Source organism: Argopecten irradians, chromosome 7, assembly GCF_041381155.1.
Source record: "Argopecten irradians isolate NY chromosome 7, Ai_NY, whole genome shotgun sequence".
Lineage (NCBI taxonomy): Eukaryota > Metazoa > Mollusca > Bivalvia > Pectinida > Pectinidae > Argopecten > Argopecten irradians.
In genome coordinates, this window is record NC_091140.1 from 1,471,580 (window position 1) to 1,491,598 (window position 20,019).

General features: G+C 35.0%; 1 protein-coding gene across 1 annotated transcript in view; it reads right to left on the reverse strand.

Annotated features, from left to right (window-relative positions):
• The window catches only part of LOC138326786 (alpha-1,3-mannosyl-glycoprotein 4-beta-N-acetylglucosaminyltransferase B-like), a 51,147-nt gene extending 43,319 nt beyond the window's left edge, over positions 1 to 7,828 (reverse strand). The window contains 4 exon segments of the mRNA XM_069272790.1: positions 5,740 to 5,763; positions 7,065 to 7,084; positions 7,086 to 7,251; positions 7,821 to 7,828. Of these exon segments, the coding sequence (XP_069128891.1) occupies positions 5,740 to 5,763; positions 7,065 to 7,084; positions 7,086 to 7,251; positions 7,821 to 7,828 (218 nt within the window).
• Positions 7,829 to 20,019: the final 12,191 nt, after the last annotated feature.

The window sequence follows — 20,019 nt, forward strand, 5'->3', positions numbered from 1 at the left end:
AGATTAACAACACTAAAATACCTGAGATTCAGACAAACAATGTATGGTCAGAGAGTTAAGATTAACAACACTAAAATACCTGAGATTCAGACAAACAATGTATGGTCAGAGAGTTAAGATTAACACACTAAAATACCTGAGATTCAGACAAACAATGTATGGTCAGAGAGTTAAGATTAAACAACACTAAAATACCTGAGATTCAGACAAACAATGTATGGTCAGAGAGTTAAGATTAAACACTAAAATACCTGAGATTCAGACAAACAATGTATGGTCAAGAGAAAGATTAACAACACTAAAATACCTGAGATTCAGACAAACAATGTATGGTCAGAGAGTTAAGATTAACAACGATAAAATACCTGAGATTCAGACAAACAATGTATGGTCAGAGAGTTAACATTAACAACGATAATAAAATACCTGAGATTCAGACAAACAATGTATGGTCAGAGAGTTAAGATTAACATCACTAAAATACCTGAGATTCAGACAAACAATGTATGGTCAGAGAGTTAAGATTAACAACACTAAAATACCTGAGATTCAGACAAACAATGTATGGTCAGAGAGTTTACATTAAGGACACTAAAATACCTGAGATTCAGACAAACAATGTATGGTCAGAGAGTTAAGATTAACATCACTAAAATACCTGAGATTCAGACAAACAATGTATGGTCAGAGAGTTAAGATTAACAACACTAAAATACCTGAGATTCAGACAAACAATGTATGGTCAGAGAGTTTACATTAAGGACACTAAAATACCTGAGATTCAGACAAACAATGTATGGTCAGAGAGATAAGATTAACAACGATAAAATACCTGAGATTCAACATTCCTCATCATCAGGTAGAAATGGATGGTCATAACTTTATCAAACTGCTGGTTTTTCAAGTCAAGAAAATTGAGACTTTGATTGTACATCTAAAAGTAAGTTATCACAATGATAGACGACTTTCTGTGTCATGAGATTTATATTACTGTATACAGTACACACGACTGGATGAACAGAGATGTATACAGTTAATAGTCTTATCTAAGTAAATATGTAAACTAAGATTTTATTTTGTATATTTTATAGTTATTATAAGAAGAAACATATTTCAAACACTAACACTTCAGTTAACCATCCAATACATCATATCACTTGACTTCACTTATTTAAGAAATTCTTGTTATTAAATTAATAATAATCATGTTCTCATTCAGACATACATTTTCCTGTTGATAACATTATACAGAGACAGGATCCAATTCATTTATACGACTGACTTGTAATGAACATGATATACAATTGTACAGCGTAATTAACTTTTTATGGAATCATAAACTATTATAAATGCTACATTGTATTTATGTAAATACAGCTGATACTAGCCCATAAATACTCTAGAACCTGATGATTGTGTTAAAAATGAAATAAAAATAACAACACCTACATAATGTGCATATAATGTAAATGTGCTATTAATGCAGGTATGTATTTATCAATATAAACTAACACAGGTCCTGTTGTTTACTGAAATATTAATGCAGACTTTGTATATTCTATTTACTGAAATATAATCCAGACTATAGTATATTTCAGAAAAGATGGCGTGACGTCACAGAAAGTTTATTACTGTCCTCAAAGGTACAAACACAGTATGGCGACTGATGAAAACAATAGACAGATACGTACATCTCTGCTTCATATTCGATACTTTGTCAAAATTTTACGTTTTTAAACTTGCAAATTCTGATTTTGAAAATGGTTTCTTATTGTTTCACAGGTTAAGGATGTTAACATTTTTATATTTTCATTTGTTTATTGTGTAAATCTTAGTGTCGAAGCCACCTATCGAAGCGCTGCCGGGCCATCACACGTAGGCCTACCCGATTTTGTTCATACGTATTAAATTCAGGTTGTGAAAAGGGTGTATGATCTATTTCAATGTATAATGTTTCTATTATACATGAAAAACTGTTCACAATACGATATGATTATAAACAAAAACATGAAACCACCTGACCAGACCACGGGCCGCTCGTGTATGGCTTCGTCGCTGGTACATGTAGATCACCGCAGGCCACAGCATTGTTGGGGAAATAAATCATATTTATAAATACCAACACTTTTATCTCAAAAAGTACTTGTTTAAGATATATATTTGTTATTTAATATGTACATGTTGTTTTAATGGAATACTCTTGTATCATAACAAAAAATTACGAATAGTAATTAAACTACTGTTTTACACGTACACGTCTTGGCTGCCGATCTCGTAAAATAATATGGTGAATTTCATGCTGCAGATTTCATTTTCAATATTTCATTTTCAGCCGCTTTTATGCCATGGGCTGCTATGTTAAGTCTCAAACTGAAGTGGTATTACTTTTAGATAATTGGAATACATATTAGGTAGACTTAATTTAAATTGATATAAATTACAGATCGTAGTTACTGTAAATGCCGACTACATTATGCAATCCAGAACTTTGTATACTCAATTTTTTGAAATATCAAACCAGACTATGTATATTCTACTTTACTACAAACAATATCAATCTCATTTGTATGTATATATTCTATTTACCCAAAAATATGATGACAAAACTTATGTATAAATACGTAATTTTTGACCTTGAAAATATCGAAAATTCCGGGTTCTCGGACTGTACTGTTTATGGCTGCCGTGGGCTTGAAATATCATATCGATAGCAAATGTTTAATTTTGATCTAATCATACATTCGTAAAGTGTTTTTACCATTCAGGACTATTCGAAATACATTAATTGCTTATAATTATTTTTTGAGGGACTTTGTATTTCAATTTGTCAATTTTAGTTGAAATTTCAATTATCAAGTCAATGGTTTATTTCGTATTGGCGACCTGAAATATTGTGTTTCTCGTAGCTGGTAGAAAATGGAGTATAAACAGAAGTAAAATATATGAATACTATATGTTTTACAATTTATATATTATTGTAAAATATTTTTATTTACACTTTTTGAAATGTAAATAACGCAATATTTTCGGAATTGGCGTTACTATTTATTACAATAAAATGTAAACCAAACATCCCACAAGCGGCTGTGTTCACACAATGTTTTATGTGTACAGATATAAGAGTTGTACCTTTGAGCCCCGGATGTTCATTTGTGTGACGTCATCGCCATCTTTTCTGACAATCTCCTATATGTAAATTCTATTTACTGAAATATCAATCCAGACTATATGTAAATTCTATTTACTGAAATATCAAATCCAGGCTATGTATATTCTATTTACTATAAATATCAATCTAGACTGTATATATTCTTTTTACTTAAATATCAATAACTATGGACTCGTTCAGATCATGGAAACCTAAGCCAACCGAACTGCATATCATGGAATCCTTAGGCAACCTGAACTGCATATCATGGAAACCCTTAGGCAACCTGAACGTCCAGATCATGGAAACCTATAGCCATACCTGAACGCATATCATATCCTGTATCAACCAGAACTAATATCATGGATACCGCTTATAAAACATGAACTCAGATCATGGAAACCCTAACCAAACCGTTACTGCGTATCATGGAAATCCTTAGCCAACCTGAACTACATATCATGGAAAACCCTTAGGCAACTCTGAAATTCAGATCATTAAACCTTAGTCAACAGAACTCCAGACATCGGAAACCCTTAGGCAATATCAAACTGACTTATCAAGGAAATTCTTAGGCAACCTGAAATATCAAGGAAATCCCTTAGGCAACCTGAACACAGATCATAAACCATTATGCCAACCTGAACACCAGATATGGAAACCCTTAGACTAACTGATCATGAAAAAACCCTTAGCAACCTGACTTACGATCTTAGTGAGAAACCCTTGTATGTGTGTTATGTGTGAACTATCATACCATTCATGAATAACAGTTTTGGGAAATATAAACCCGAATGACTGTATACTCTAATCTTCTCTGTACAACTTCTGATTTAGTCAACTTTGAAATGCACACTTAATAGAGAGTAGTATTTAGTGCCCACATAACTGTTAGACAGGAAAACAGTACAGTAGAAATGCATGAATTTGCAGTACAAGTGTAAATATCACAGACAAATGCTCACCTACATATATACACCAAATCTAATATTCATAAAACATGCACATATAACAATTACAGGTGCTCATCATTGTGGTAAAAAATTACCTAAATATACGTCAAAAGTGCAAAAAAAATTTTCTTTTTTTCCCTTCAATATGTAAAGTATCCTTGAAACCACAGTGATGACGAGCACAGACGCTGAATCTAGACTGTGATGACAGAATATACGCTGATCATTTCTACAGTATAGATGACAGTGATGCACAGACGTTCTGATCTACAGTGAATGATCAGCACAGACGCTGATCTACAGTGATGACAGCACAGACGCTGATCTACAGTGATGACAGCACAGACGCTGATCTACAGTGATGACAGCACAGACGCTGATCTACAGTGATGACAGCACAGACGCTGATCTACAGTGATGACAGCACAGACGCTGATCTACAGTGATGACAGCACAGACGCTGATCTACAGTTGATGACAGCACAGACTATGATCTACTCAGTGACTGAACAGCAAATTCACGCTATGATCTACAGTGATGACAGCACAGGACGCTGATATTCAGTGATACTGATGATCAGCAGTGAGAGATTTGACTATTCAATTTACTACTGTGATGCACAGGCATACAGACGTGTATATTTATTGACTGGACCAGAGTCTGATTGTACTCCATTGATTACAGCACGTCGCTGAACTCCAGAGTGATGGAAAACCTTAGGCATCCTGAGACTGCTCAACAGTGATGAACTTAGGCACAACGCACCCAATGCATACAGTGATGACAGCACAGACGCTGATCAGAAAAACCACTTGGCTGATCACATGAGATTACAGTTCAGACGCTGATGTCCCAGTGAACAACTGTATTACGTGTTTCGTACAGTGTATGTTTTTAATTCATGAATAACAGTTTGGGAAATATAAACCCGAATGACTGTATACTCTCTTCTCTGTACAACATCAGATGTAGTCAACTTTAATGCACACTTAATAGAGTAGTATTTTAGTGCCCACATAACTGTTAGACAGGAACAGTACAGTGTAGCAGCTGTGCAGTACAAGTGTAATATCACAGACAAAGCACCTACATATATACACCAAATCAATATCATAAAACATGCACATATAACAATTACAGGTGCTCATCATTGTGGTAAAAAATTACCTTAATATACGTCAAAAGTGCAAAAAAAAATTCTTTTTTTCCCTTCAATATGTAAAGTATCCTTGAAAACCACAGTGATGACAGCACAGACGCTGATCTACAGTGATGACAGCACAGACGCTGATCTACAGTGATGACAGCACAGACGCTGATCTACAGTGATCTACAGTGATGACAGCACAGACGCTGATCTACAGTGATGACAGCACAGACGCTGATCTACAGTGATGACAGCACAGACGCTGATCTACAGTGATGACAGCACAGACGCTGATCTACAGTGATGACAGCACAGACGCTGATCTACAGTGATGACAGCACAGACGCTGATCTACAGTGATGACAGCACAGACGCTGATCTACAGTGTTTCAATTTGGAATAACAAGAATGTGAAAAGCAAAAGAAAAAAAATACCAGGTAACTTAAAACTTTAATCTTTATCAGGGATAGAAAGAAAATCCAAATATACCTGAACGATTTTCTAGATAGGTATCTGTGTGAAAATAAGTCTTAAATATTTATTGGATTAAATCAAACGTCTTTATAGAACGAGGATAGATTTTATCTAATTATCCAAAGACTAACATATGATTAACACTGAGGAAAAAGCACAATCAATTTTGTAAACCAAAACTATATCTAATGGATAATTCATTCAAATCTGACTAACAGTAATATACTTTTATGTCATTGCACACATTTATTATCATTGTATTAAATTGATGGTTTTCTTTACCCCAGGGGGAAATCCTAATTGACTTATAATTAGCAGGACTTACTTATTTGAGTAACACTGTTGTGGATTATAATTAGTAGGACTTACTTGTTAGTGACATTGTTGTGGATTATAATTAGTAGGGCTTACCTGTTAGTGACATTGTTGTGGATTATAATTAGTAGGACTTACTTGTTAGTGACATTGTTGTGGATTATAATTAGTAGGGCTTACCTGTTAGTGACATTGTTGTGGATTATAATTAGTAGGGCTTACTTGTTACTTAGTGACATTGTTGTGGATTATAATTAGTAGGGCTTACCTGTTAGTGACATTGTTGTGGATTATAATTAGTAGGGCTTACTTGTTAGTGACATTGTTGTGGATTATAATTAGTAGGACTTACTTGTTAGTGACATTGTTGTGGATTATAATTAGTAGGACTTACTTGTTAGTGACATTGTTGTGGATTATAATTAGTAGGACTTACTTGTTAGTGACATTGTTGTGGATTATAATTAGTAGGACTTACTTGTTAGTGACATTGTTGTGGATTATAATTAGTAGGACTTACTTGTTAGTGACATTGTTGTGGATTATAATTAGTAGGACTTACTTGTTAGTGACATTGTTGTGGATTATAATTAGTAGGACTTACTTGTTAGTGACATTGTTGTGGATTATAATTAGTAGGACTTACTTGTTAGTGACATTGTTGTGGATTATAATTAGTAGGACTTACTTGTTAGTGACATTGTTGTGGATTATAATTAGTAGGACTTACTTGTTAGTGACATTGTTGTGGATTATAATTAGTAGGGCTTACCTGTTAGTGACATTGTTGTGGATTATAATTAGTAGGACTTACTTGTTAGTGACATTGTTGTGGATTATAATTAGTAGGACTTACTTGTTAGTGACATTGTTGTGGATTATAATTAGTAGGACTTACTTGTTAGTGACATTGTTGTGGATTATAATTAGAGGACTTACTTGTTAGTGACATTGTGTTGTGGATTATAATTAGTAGGGCTTACTTGTTAGTGACATTGTTGTGGATTATAATTAGTAGGACATACCTGTTAGTGACATTGTTGTGGGATTAAGGTCTGTAGAAGGTGTGTGAACTGACTGCGGACCATGTGTAAATCGTTCTCTCGCTGTCGGTTGAGAATCTCTGCCGTTTGTAGCTTCTGCCTAAGGTCAGAGAATCTTTGCTCCAGAAGCTGTTCGTAGTTCGCATCTATGATAAACACAGAAAGTAAGCTTGAATAACATAAACATAATTAAAACCAGATAGGTTTCCACTTCAGCGTATACCATTATAATCTGCACTAAGTTAAAGTCTAAGTGAAATCCCCCAAACACATAAATTACGTTAACGTTAACAGACGCTGAATTTATATTTATAAATTATGAATTTATCTTGGACTTGAATTTTTGTTTAGTGATAAAATTTCAATGACACCTTTGTAACCTCCTTATGTATGTGGTTATAAGTGTAAATTTAGGCCTGTTATAGACTTACAACTAATTCATGATCTTAGGACTCATAGAAAATATAAACTTTTTTAATTCTATCTACGAGGTTACGAAGAATTTGTTTAGGGATCACAATAAATGATGAACTAATATAACCAATGAAGAATATGGGTTAGAGTTATTTACCTAATATTCCCTTTCATTTATTTTGAGAAGTTTTAACTGATTTAAATTGAGAATACAGACATGACACCCTTACATTTTACACCGAGTAGGTTAAAACAATAGATTTAAAAGTTGTCTCCCTTTTCTAGCCTTGGCCCAGAAATGGGTAACATCAGCTTTTTCCCTACTGGGTCATGTTGATAGCCATACAATAGATCACTTGACCTTTTTAATTATTGTCCTATATCAGTAGAAGTATATATCAGTATGTAGAAGCACACTTCAGATCCCCCCACTTAACATGAAATGTTTTGTGTGAATCGTTTTAAACTAACTCTTAAAGCAAGATTGTATTCATACCAGAGATGCTTGTAGGAAACATGAAATTTTTCAATTGGTTGAAAATGGTCAATCAATAATTAACATAAGAATACCATCTTGTTTACAGAGGAAGAGGAGATCAAATGCTTGTTACCGTTTATATGCTGTTGACAACTGAAATGGTAGAATTTAGTGTAGGCTGATAAACATTATTTACACTGCATGTCCCCTCATGACGGGAGACTTGAGGTGTAAAATTGTAAAATGTTCTATAGCTCGTATAATATCCATCGGTTATATTTCTCAAAACAAGCCAACATCTCATTAATCGACATATACACCGGGTTATAGGTGATTTACACCCTCCCATAAGTCCTAACTTATCATCATTAACATATAGGTGATTTACACCCTCCCATAAATCCTAACTTATCATCATTAACATATAGGTGATTTACACCCTCCCATAAATCCTAACTTATCATCATTAACATATAGGTGATTTACACCCTCCCATAAATCCTAACTTATCATCATTAACATATAGGTGATTTACACCCTCCCATAAATCCTAACTTATCATCATTAACATATAGGTGATTTACACCCTCCCATAAGTCCTAACTTATCATCATTAACATATAGGTGATTTACACCCTCCCATAAATCCTAACTTATCATCATTAACATATAGGTGATTTACACCCTCCCATAAGTCCTAACTTATCATCATTAACATATAGGTGATTTACACCCTCCCACAAGTCCTACTTATCATCATTAACATATAGGTGATTTACACCCTCCCATAAATCCTAACTTATCATCATTAACATATAGGTGATTTACACCCTCCCATAAATCCTAACTTATCATCATTAACATATAGGTGATTTACACCCTCCCATAAATCCTAACTTATCATCATTAACATATAGGTGATTTACACCCTCCCATAAATCCTAACTTATCATCATTAACATATAGGTGATTTACACCCTCCCACAGGTCCTAACTTATCATCATTAACATATAGGTGATTTACACCCTCCCACAAGTCCTACTTATCATCATTAACATATAGGTGATTTACACCCTCCCATAAATCCTAACTTATCATCATTAACATATAGGTGATTTACACCCTCCCACAAGTCCTTACTTATCATCATTAACATATAGGTGATTTACACCCTCCCACAAGTCCTACTTATCATCATTAACATATAGGTGATTTACACCCTCCCATAAATCCTAACTTATCATCATTAACATATAGGTGATTTACACCCTCCCATAAATCCTAACTTATCATCATTAACATATAGGTGATTTACACCCTCCCACAGGTCCTAACTTATCATCATTAACATATAGGTGATTTACACCCTCCCATAAATCCTAACTTATCATCATTAACATATAGGTGATTTACACCCTCCCATAAATCCTAACTTATCATCATTAACATATAGGTGATTTACACCCTCCCATAAATCCTAACTTATCATCATTAACATATAGGTGATTTACACCCTCCCACAGGTCCTACTTATCATCATTAACATATAGGTGATTTACACCCTCCCACAAGTCCTAACTTATCATCATTAACATATAGGTGATTTACACCCTCCCACAAGTCCTACTTATCATCATTAACATATAGGTGATTTACACCCTCCCATAAATCCTAACTTATCATCATTAACATATAGGTGATTTACACCCTCCCATAAATCCTAACTTATCATCATTAACATATAGGTGATTTACACCCTCCCACAGGTCCTACTTATCATCATTAACATATAGGTGATTTACACCCTCCCATAAATCCTAACTTATCATCATTAACATATAGGTGATTTTACACCCTCCCATATAATCCTAACTTATCATCATTAACATATAGGTGATTTACACCCTCCCACAAGTCCTAACTTATCATCATTAACATATAGGTGATTTACACCCTCCCACAAGTCCTACTTATCATCATTAACTTATAGGTGATTTACACCCTCCCATAAATCCTAACTTATCATCATTAACATATAGGTGATTTACACCCTCCCATAAATCCTAACTTATCATCATTAACATATAGGTGATTTACACCCTCCTATAAATCCTAACTTATCATCATTTACATATAGGTGATTTACACCCTCCCATAAATCCTAACTTATCATCATTAACTTATAGGTGATTTACACCCTCCTATAAATCCTAACTTATCATCATTTTACATATAGGTGATTTACACCCTCCCATAAATCCTAACTTATCATCATTTACATATAGGTGATTTACACCCTCCCACAAGTCCTACTTATCATCATTAACATATAGGTGATTTACACCCTCCCATAAATCCTAACTTATCATCATTAACATATAGGTGATTTACACCCTCCCACAAGTCCTTACTTATCATCATTAACATATAGGTGATTTACACCCTCCCACAAGTCCTACTTATCATCATTAACATATAGGTGATTTACACCCTCCCATAAATCCTAACTTATCATCATTAACATATAGGTGATTTACACCCTCCCATAAATCCTAACTTATCATCATTAACATACAGGTGATTTACACCCTCCCACAGGTCCTACTTATCATCATTAACATATAGGTGATTTACACCCTCCCATAAATCCTAACTTATCATCATTAACTTATAGGTGATTTACACCCTCCTATAAATCCTAACTTATCATCATTAACATATAGGTGATTTACACCCTCCTATAAATCCTAACTTATCATCATTTACATATAGGTGATTTACACCCTCCCACAAGTCCTTCTTATCATCATTAACATATAGGTGATTTACACCCTCCCATAAATCCTAACTTATCATCATTAACATATAGGTGATTGACATCCTCCCACAAGTCCTACTTACCATCATTAACATATAGGTGATTTACACCCTCCCATAAATCCTAACTTATCATCATTAACTTATAGGTGATTTACACCCTCCTATAAATCCTAACTTATCATCATTTACATATAGGTGATTTACACCCTCCCACAAGTCCTTCTTATCATCATTAACATATAGGTGATTTACACCCTCCCATAAATCCTAACTTATCATCATTAACATATAGGTGATTTACACCCTCCCACAAGTCCTACTTATCATCATTAACATATAGGTGATTTACACCCTCCCATAAATCCTAACTTATCATCATTAACATATAGGTGATTTACACCCTCCCACAAGTCCTAACTTATCATCATTAACATATAGGTGATTTACACCCTCCCATAAATCCTAACTTATCATCATTAACATATAGGTGATTTACACCCTCCCATAAATCCTAACTTATCATCATTAACATATAGGTGATTTACACCCTCCCATAAATCCTAACTTATCATCATTAACATACAGGTGATTTACACCCTCCCACAGGTCCTACTTATCATCATTAACATATAGGTGATTTACACCCTCCCATAAATCCTAACTTATCATCATTAACATATAGGTGATTTACACCCTCCCATAAATCCTAACTTATCATCATTAACATATAGGTGATTTACACCCTCCCATAAATCCTAACTTATCATCATTAACATATAGGTGATTTACACCCTCCCACAGGTCCTAACTTATCATCATTAACATATAGGTGATTTACACCCTCCCACAAGTCCTACTTATCATCATTAACATATAGGTGATTTACACCCTCCCATAAGTCCTAACTTATCATCATTAACATATAGGTGATTTACACCCTCCCATAAATCCTAACTTATCATCATTAACATATAGGTGATTTACACCCTCCCACAAGTCCTAACTTATCATCATTAACATATAGGTGATTTACACCCTCCCACAAGTCCTACTTATCATCATTAACATATAGGTGATTTACACCCTCCCATAAATCCTAACTTATCATCATTAACATATAGGTGATTTACACCCTCCCATAAATCCTAACTTATCATAATTAACATACAGGTGATTTACACCCTCCCACAGGTCCTACTTATCATCATTAACATATAGGTGATTTACACCCTCCCATAAATCCTAACTTATCATCATTAACATATAGGTGATTTACACCCTCCCATAAATCCTAACTTATCATCATTAACATATAGGTGATTTACACCCTCCCATAAATCCTAACTTATCATCATTAACATATAGGTGATTTACACCCTCCCATAAATCCTAACTTATCATCATTAACATATAGGTGATTTACAACCTCCCACAAGTCCTACTTATCATCATTAACATATAGGTGATTTACACCCTCCCACAAGTCCTAACTTATCATCATTAACTTATAGGTGATTTACACCCTCCCATAAATCCTAACTTATCATCATTAACATATAGGTGATTTACACCCTCCCATAAATCCTAACTTATCATCATTAACATATAGGTGATTTACACCCTCCTATAAATCCTAACTTATCATCATTTACATATAGGTGATTTACACCCTCCCACAAGTCCTTCTTATCATCATTAACTTAAAGGTGATTTACACCCTCCTATAAATCCTAACTTATCATCATTTACATATAGGTGATTTACACCCTCCCATAAATCCTAACTTATCATCATTTACATATAGGTGATTTACACCCTCCCACAAGTCCTTCTTATCATCATTAACATATAGGTGATTTACACCCTCCCATAAATCCTAATTTATCATCATTAACATATAGGTGATTTACACCCTCCCACAAGTCCTACTTACCATCATTAACATATAGGTGATTTACACCCTCCCATAAATCCTAACTTATCATCATTAACTTATAGGTGATTTACACCCTCCTATAAATCCTAACTTATCATCATTTACATATAGGTGATTTACACCCTCCCACAAGTCCTTCTTATCATCATTAACATATAGGTGATTTACACCCTCCCATAAATCCTAACTTATCATCATTAACATATAGGTGATTTACACCCTCCAACAAGTCCTACTTATCATCATTAACATATAGGTGATTTACACCCTCCCATAAATCCTAACTTATCATCATTAACATATAGGTGATTTACACCCTCCCACAAGTCCTAACTTATCATCATTAACATATAGGTGATTTACACCCTCCCATAAATCCTAACTTATCATCATTAACATATAGGTGATTTACACCCTCCCATAAATCCTAACTTATCATCATTAACATATAGGTGATTTACACCCTCCCATAAATCCTAACTTTTCATCATTAACATATAGGTGATTTACACCCTCCCACAGTTCCTACTTATCATCATTAACATATAGGTGATTTACACCCTCCCATAAGTCCTAACTTATCATCATTAACATATAGGTGATTTACACCCTCCCACAAGTCCTACTTATCATCATTAACATATAGGTGATTTACACCCTCCCATAAATCCTAACTTATCATCATTAACATATAGGTGATTTACACCCTCCCATAAATCCTAACTTATCATCATTAACATATAGGTGATTTACACCCTCCCATAAATCCTAACTTATCATCATTAACAAATAGGTGATTTACACCCTCCCACAGGTCCTAACTTATCATCATTAACATAAAGGTGATTTACACCCTCCCATAAATCCTAACTTATCATCATTAACATATAGGTGATTTACACCCTCCCATAAATCCTAACTTATCATCATTAACATATAGGTGATTTACACCCTCCCACAAGTCCTTACTTATCATCATTAACATATAGGTGATTTACACCCTCCCATAAGTCCTAACTTATCATCATTAACATATAGGTGATTTACACCCTCCCATAAATCCTAACTTATCATCATTAACATATAGGTGATTTACACCCTCCCACAAGTCCTACTTATCATCATTAACATATAGGTGATTTACACCCTCCCATAAATCCTAACTTATCATCATTAACATATAGGTGATTTACACCCTCCCATAAATCCTAACTTATCATCATTAACATATAGGTGATTTACACCCTCCCATAAATCCTAACTTATCATCATTAACATATAGGTGATTTACACCCTCCCATAAGTCCTAACTTATCATCATTAACATATAGGTGATTTACACCCTCCCATAAATCCTAACTTATCATCATTTACATATAGGTGATTTACACCCTCCCATAAATCATTAACATATGTGTCAGGACCGTGAGAGTTCTTCTGGTCTGTTCATGTCGTAGCTATAGCTAATTCTCAACTTGATTGATATTCTATAAAACCATTTCTGTAAGATCCTATATATTAGCTGATATATTTATATCAACATGAAAGATAAAAGGCCATTATGATTCAATTTATACATCATTTATTCAAACTAATTTCCTGCTCTATCACTGATTTATTCAATTTCAAAAGAAAGGTATATAGTACTGTGAATTCATTTCATACTAAATCAATCCAAAGAGATGGCCTTTTTTATGGCACATTTATTTTATACATGTATTACCTATACGGAAACTGGTCATATTAGGTATACTTATTATAAATTAAAGTCAGAATTTTAATGTACCGTCCTTTATCTGACCAGACATGCAATAACTCTAAAGATGTTCTGGTCTAAAGGCTTATAATGCAGTACATGAGTTGTTTCTGCTGCAGAAGAGGATGGACCTATGCAGACAATCTGGCTAATTGACAAGTGTCCTCTGGGACAAACAATCTGGCTATATAGCTAATTGTCCAGTGTCCTCTGGGACAATCTCTCGCAACACAAACATTGTACAAGTCTCTCGCAAAACAAACATTGTACGAGTCTCTTGCGACACAAACATTGTATGAGTCTCTCGCAACACAAACATTGTACGAGTCTCTCGCGACACAAACATTGTACGAGTCTCTCGCAACACAAACATTGTACAAGTCTCTCGCGACACAAACATTGTACGAGTCTCTTGCAACACAAACATTGTATGAGTCTCTCGCAACACAAATATTGTATGAGTCTTAGCAACACAAACATTGTACAAGTCTCTCGCAACACAAACATTGTACGAGTCTCTCGCGACGCCAACATTATACGAGTCTCACCACACAAATATTGTACGAGTCTCTTGCCACACAAACATTGTATGAGTCTCTCGCCACACAAACATTGTACGAGTCTCTCGCAGCACAAACATTGTACGAGTCTCTCGCGACACAAACATTGTATGAGTCTCTCGCAACACAAACATTGTATGAGTCTCTTGCAACACAAACATTGTACAAGTCTCTCGCAACACAAACATTGTATGAGTCTCTCGCAACACAAACATTGTATGAGTCTCTCGCAACACAAACATTGTACGAGTCTCTCGCGACAGGAACATTGTACGAGTCTCTCGCAACACAAACATTGTAGAAGTCTCTCGCGACACAAACATTGTACGAGTCTCTCGTGACACAAACATTGTAGAAGTCTCTCGCTACACAAACATTGTACGAGTCTCTCGCGACACGAACATTGTACGAGTCTCTTGCAATATAAACATTGTACGAGTCTCTCGCGACATATACATTGTACAAGTCTCTCTCAACACAAACATTGTACGAGTCTCTCACGACACGAACATTGTAAGTCTCAGACTTGGAATATGAAAATACATGTACAAGTATATCCTTATCTTCTAGCAAGGATCTCAGATGCCAATTACTTATGTGAGTCTCATGAAATATGACAAAGATCTTTTCAGTACTTTCTGAGATGGTGGCCTGTAGGCCATCTTGTTCACAAATCAGTTCTAAAATGTAATATGCACAACTAGGGCCCTAGGGCAACCTACATACTATAATTTGAGACAGATTGCTTCAGTCCTTTCTGAGAAATAGCGGTAATAAACTTTAAGTATCAAAATCCAAGATGGCTGCCTGTCGGCCATTTTGTTCACCGATTAGTCCAAAAATGTAATATGCACAACTAGAGTCCTAGCTATAGGAAAACCTGCACATGAAATTTGAAACAGATCCCTTCAGTACTTTCTGAGAAAAAGAGGTAAGAAACTTCAACTATCAAAATCCAAAATGGTCGCCTTTGTAGGCCATCTTGTTCACCAATCAGTCCTAAAATGTAATATGCACAACTAGGGCCCTAGAGCAACCTACATACTATAATTTGAGACAGATTGCTTCAGTCCTTTCTGAGAAATAGCGGTAATAAACTTTAAGTATCAAAATCCAAGATGGCTGCCTGTCGGCCATTTTGTTCACCGATTAGTCCAAAAATGTAATATGCACAACTAGAGTCCTAGCTATAGGAAAACCTGCACATGAAATTTGAAACAGATCCCTTCAGTACTTTCTGAGAAATAGCGGTAACATACTTCAATTATCAAAATCCAAGATGGCTATACCTATCAGCCATCTAGTTGACCGATCGGTCCCAAAATGCAATATACACAACTAAGGTCCTAGAGGAACCTGCATATAGACTTTGAGACAGATTGCTTCAGTACTTTCTGAGAAATAGCGGTAACAAACTTCAACTATCAAAATCCAAGATGGCTGCCTATCGGCCATCTTGTTCACCAATCGGTAATTAAAGTAATCAGGACCTAAGTCAACCTCTAATTTATGGGCTTGTAAATGAGAACAGGATACATATGATACTGTAACAGCTAGTGTATAAACACAAAATTATGTGGAGCAACCGCTAGTATATAAACACAAAACTATGTGGAGCAACCGCTAGTATATAAACACAAAACTATGTGGAGCAACAGCTAGTGCATAAACACAAAACTATGTGGAGCAACAGCTAGTGCATAAACACAAAACTATGTGGAGCAACAGCTAGTGTATAAACACATAGGGATTGGATTTCGTTTTTATGTTAACCATGCTTGTATGGAGCAATTCCTCTAAGAATATATTCTATGGGGTGCGTTAGCGCCCCATATTGAATATATTCTTAGAGGAATTGCTCCATACAAGCATGGTTAACATAAAAACGAAATCCAATCCCTATATTTACACTCACACGACTTTTTATTTATATTTTATGCAATAAAATCGTCATTTGAAAGTGACGTAATTATTCAATAAAAGTCGGTCAAAAGTGGGAGGAGCTTACTCATTTGAACAGCGAATGATGACGCTTCACGTAAGGTAGAATTATTCATCCGCGAAGACAAAAAAGTTCAATATTTTAGTGTAAAATAAACATGACAAACAAAGTAAATTTCAGAGATAATTTTATTTAATCAGATCAGAACTTTAAATATATATTCAATTTTGCTAAAAGTTAATATATAGCGTAATAACATAAAGAATTTGTACACGGCCACATGTGTGAACTCGGTGACCGTTATTGTGCAGCGAGGCGAAGCTGACGCACGCTTACACACTTTAGTTTGCCGAAGTTGGCAAAACACCGATTTTTAAGTAGCTCAATGTGTTTGAGATGTCGTCTGACTTGACGGTATTACATCCTTGGTAGCCATGTGATTATATAATCTACGCTTAGATCCATATCGCCATCGATAGATGAAACAAATTCACTTGTGTTCGATGGATATGTACAATGTATTTGTGGTGACGCGTAACTGTCAACACGTGGATTATTAGCGGTGCATGTTTTATAATACACATGATTAAATACTCAAAGAACAAAGACAAGAGGATATGTTTATAACTGACCTCTATCAGAGGGTCTCACGCCCGTCCATCCCAAAGACTCGATCGTAGGACGAACATAGGCACAGAGGTAATGTTTACATTTGACAACCATCATTTTTAACAAAAATGAAAGCACGTCGCCCCGGTCGGGATATTTTTCCGTTTCTTTATACAATTGTTAATTTTAAAATTGTTTGAATCATATATAAATATAAAACATGTATATATCGTTTACATTTTTCCAAAATTCTATGAAAAACAACAATATACACGTAATGTTGCGTCAAAATGTAAACAAAGCCATGTGTTTCTTTTAAAAAAAGTAGTCCTTTTACGTTGCACAGAACATTTCCTTACGCAAGTTCAAAGTTCAATGTTACCATGCAGTTATGGTAAACAAAATCGGCTAGTATTAGCGTATAGTGACCAAGCCTAGAAAGTGTAAATATAAAACTATGTGGAGCAACAGCTAGTGTATAAACACAAAACTATGTGGAGCAACAGCTAGTGTATCAACATAAAATTATGTGGAGCAACAGCTAGTGTATAAACACAAAACTATGTGGAGCAACAGCTAGTGTATATACACAAAACTGAGTGAAGCAACAGCTAGTGTATAAACACAAAACTGTGTGGAGCAACAGCTAGTGTATATACACAAAACTGAGTGGAGCAACAGCAACAGCTAGTGTATAAACACAAAACTATGTGGAGCAACAGCTAGTGTATAAACACAAAACTATGTGGAGCAACAGCTAGTGTATAAACACAAAACTATGTGGAGCAACAGCTAGTGTATAAACACAAAACTGAGTGGAGCAACAGCTAGTGTATAAACACAAAACTGTGTGGAGCAACAGCTAGTGTATAAACACAAAACTATGTGGAGCAACAGCTAGTGTATAAACACAAAACTGTGTGGAGCAACAGCTAGTGTATAAACACAAAACTGAGTGGAGCAACAGCTAGTGTATAAACACAAAACTGAGTGGAGCAACAGCTAGTGTATAAACACAAAACTGAGTGGAGCAACAGCTAGTGTATAAACACAAAACTGAGTGGAGCAACAGCTAGTGTATAAACACAAAACTATGTGGAGCAACAGCTAGTGTATAAACACAAAACTATGTGGAGCAACAGCTAGTGTATAAACACAAAACTATGTGGAGCAACAGCTAGTGTATAAACACAAAACTATGTGGAGCAACAGCTAGTGTATAAACACAAAACTATGTGGAGCAACAGCTAGTGTATAAACACAAAACTATGTGGAGCAACAGCTAGTGTATAAACACAAAACTATGTGGAGCAACAGCTAGTGTATAAACACAAAACTATGTGGAGCAACAGCTAGTGTATAAACACAAAACTGTGTGGAGCAACAGCTAGTGTATAAACACAAAACTGTGTGGAGCAACAGCTAGTGTATAAACAAAAAACTGTGTGGAGCAACAGCTAGTGTATAAACACAAAACTGTGTGGAGCAACAGCTAGTGTATAAACACAAAACTGAGTGAAGCAACAGCTAGTGTATAAACACAAAACTGAGTGAAGCAACAGCTAGTGTATATACACAAAACTGAGTGAAGCAACAGCAAGTGTATAAACACAAAACTATGTGGAGCAACAGCTAATGTATAAACACAAAACTATGTGGAGCAACAGCTAGTGTATAAACACAAAAACTATGTGGAGCAACAGCTAGTGTATAAACACAAAACTAGTGTGGAGCAACAGCTAGTGTATAAACACAAAACTATGTGGAGCAACAGCTAGTGTATAAACACAAAACTATGTGGAGCAACAGCTAGTGTATAAACACAAAACTATGTGGAGCAACAGCTAGTGTATAAACACAAAACTATGTGGAGCAACAGCTAGTGTATATACACAAAACTATGTGGAGCAACAGCTAGTGTATAAACACAAAACTATGTGGAGCAACAGCTAGTGTATAAACACAAAACTATGTGGAGCAACAGCTAGTGTATAAACACAAAACTATGTGGAGCAACAGCTAGTGTATAAACACAAAACTATGTGGAGCAACAGCTAGTGTATAAACACAAAACTATGTGGAGCAACAGCTAGTGTATAAACACAAAACTATGTGGAGCAACAGCTAGTGTATAAACACAAAACTATGTGGAGCAACAGCTAGTGTATAAACACAAAACTATGTGGAGCAACAGCTAGTGTATAAACACAAAACTGAGTGAAGCAACAGCTAGTGTATAAACACAAAACTATGTGGAGCAACAGCTAGTGTATAAACACAAAACTATGTGGAGCAACAGCTAGTGTATAAACACAAAACTATGTGGAGCAACAGCTAGTGTATAAACACAAAACTATGTGGAGCAACAGCTAGTGTATAAACACAAAACTATGTGGAGCAACAGCTAGTGTATATACACAA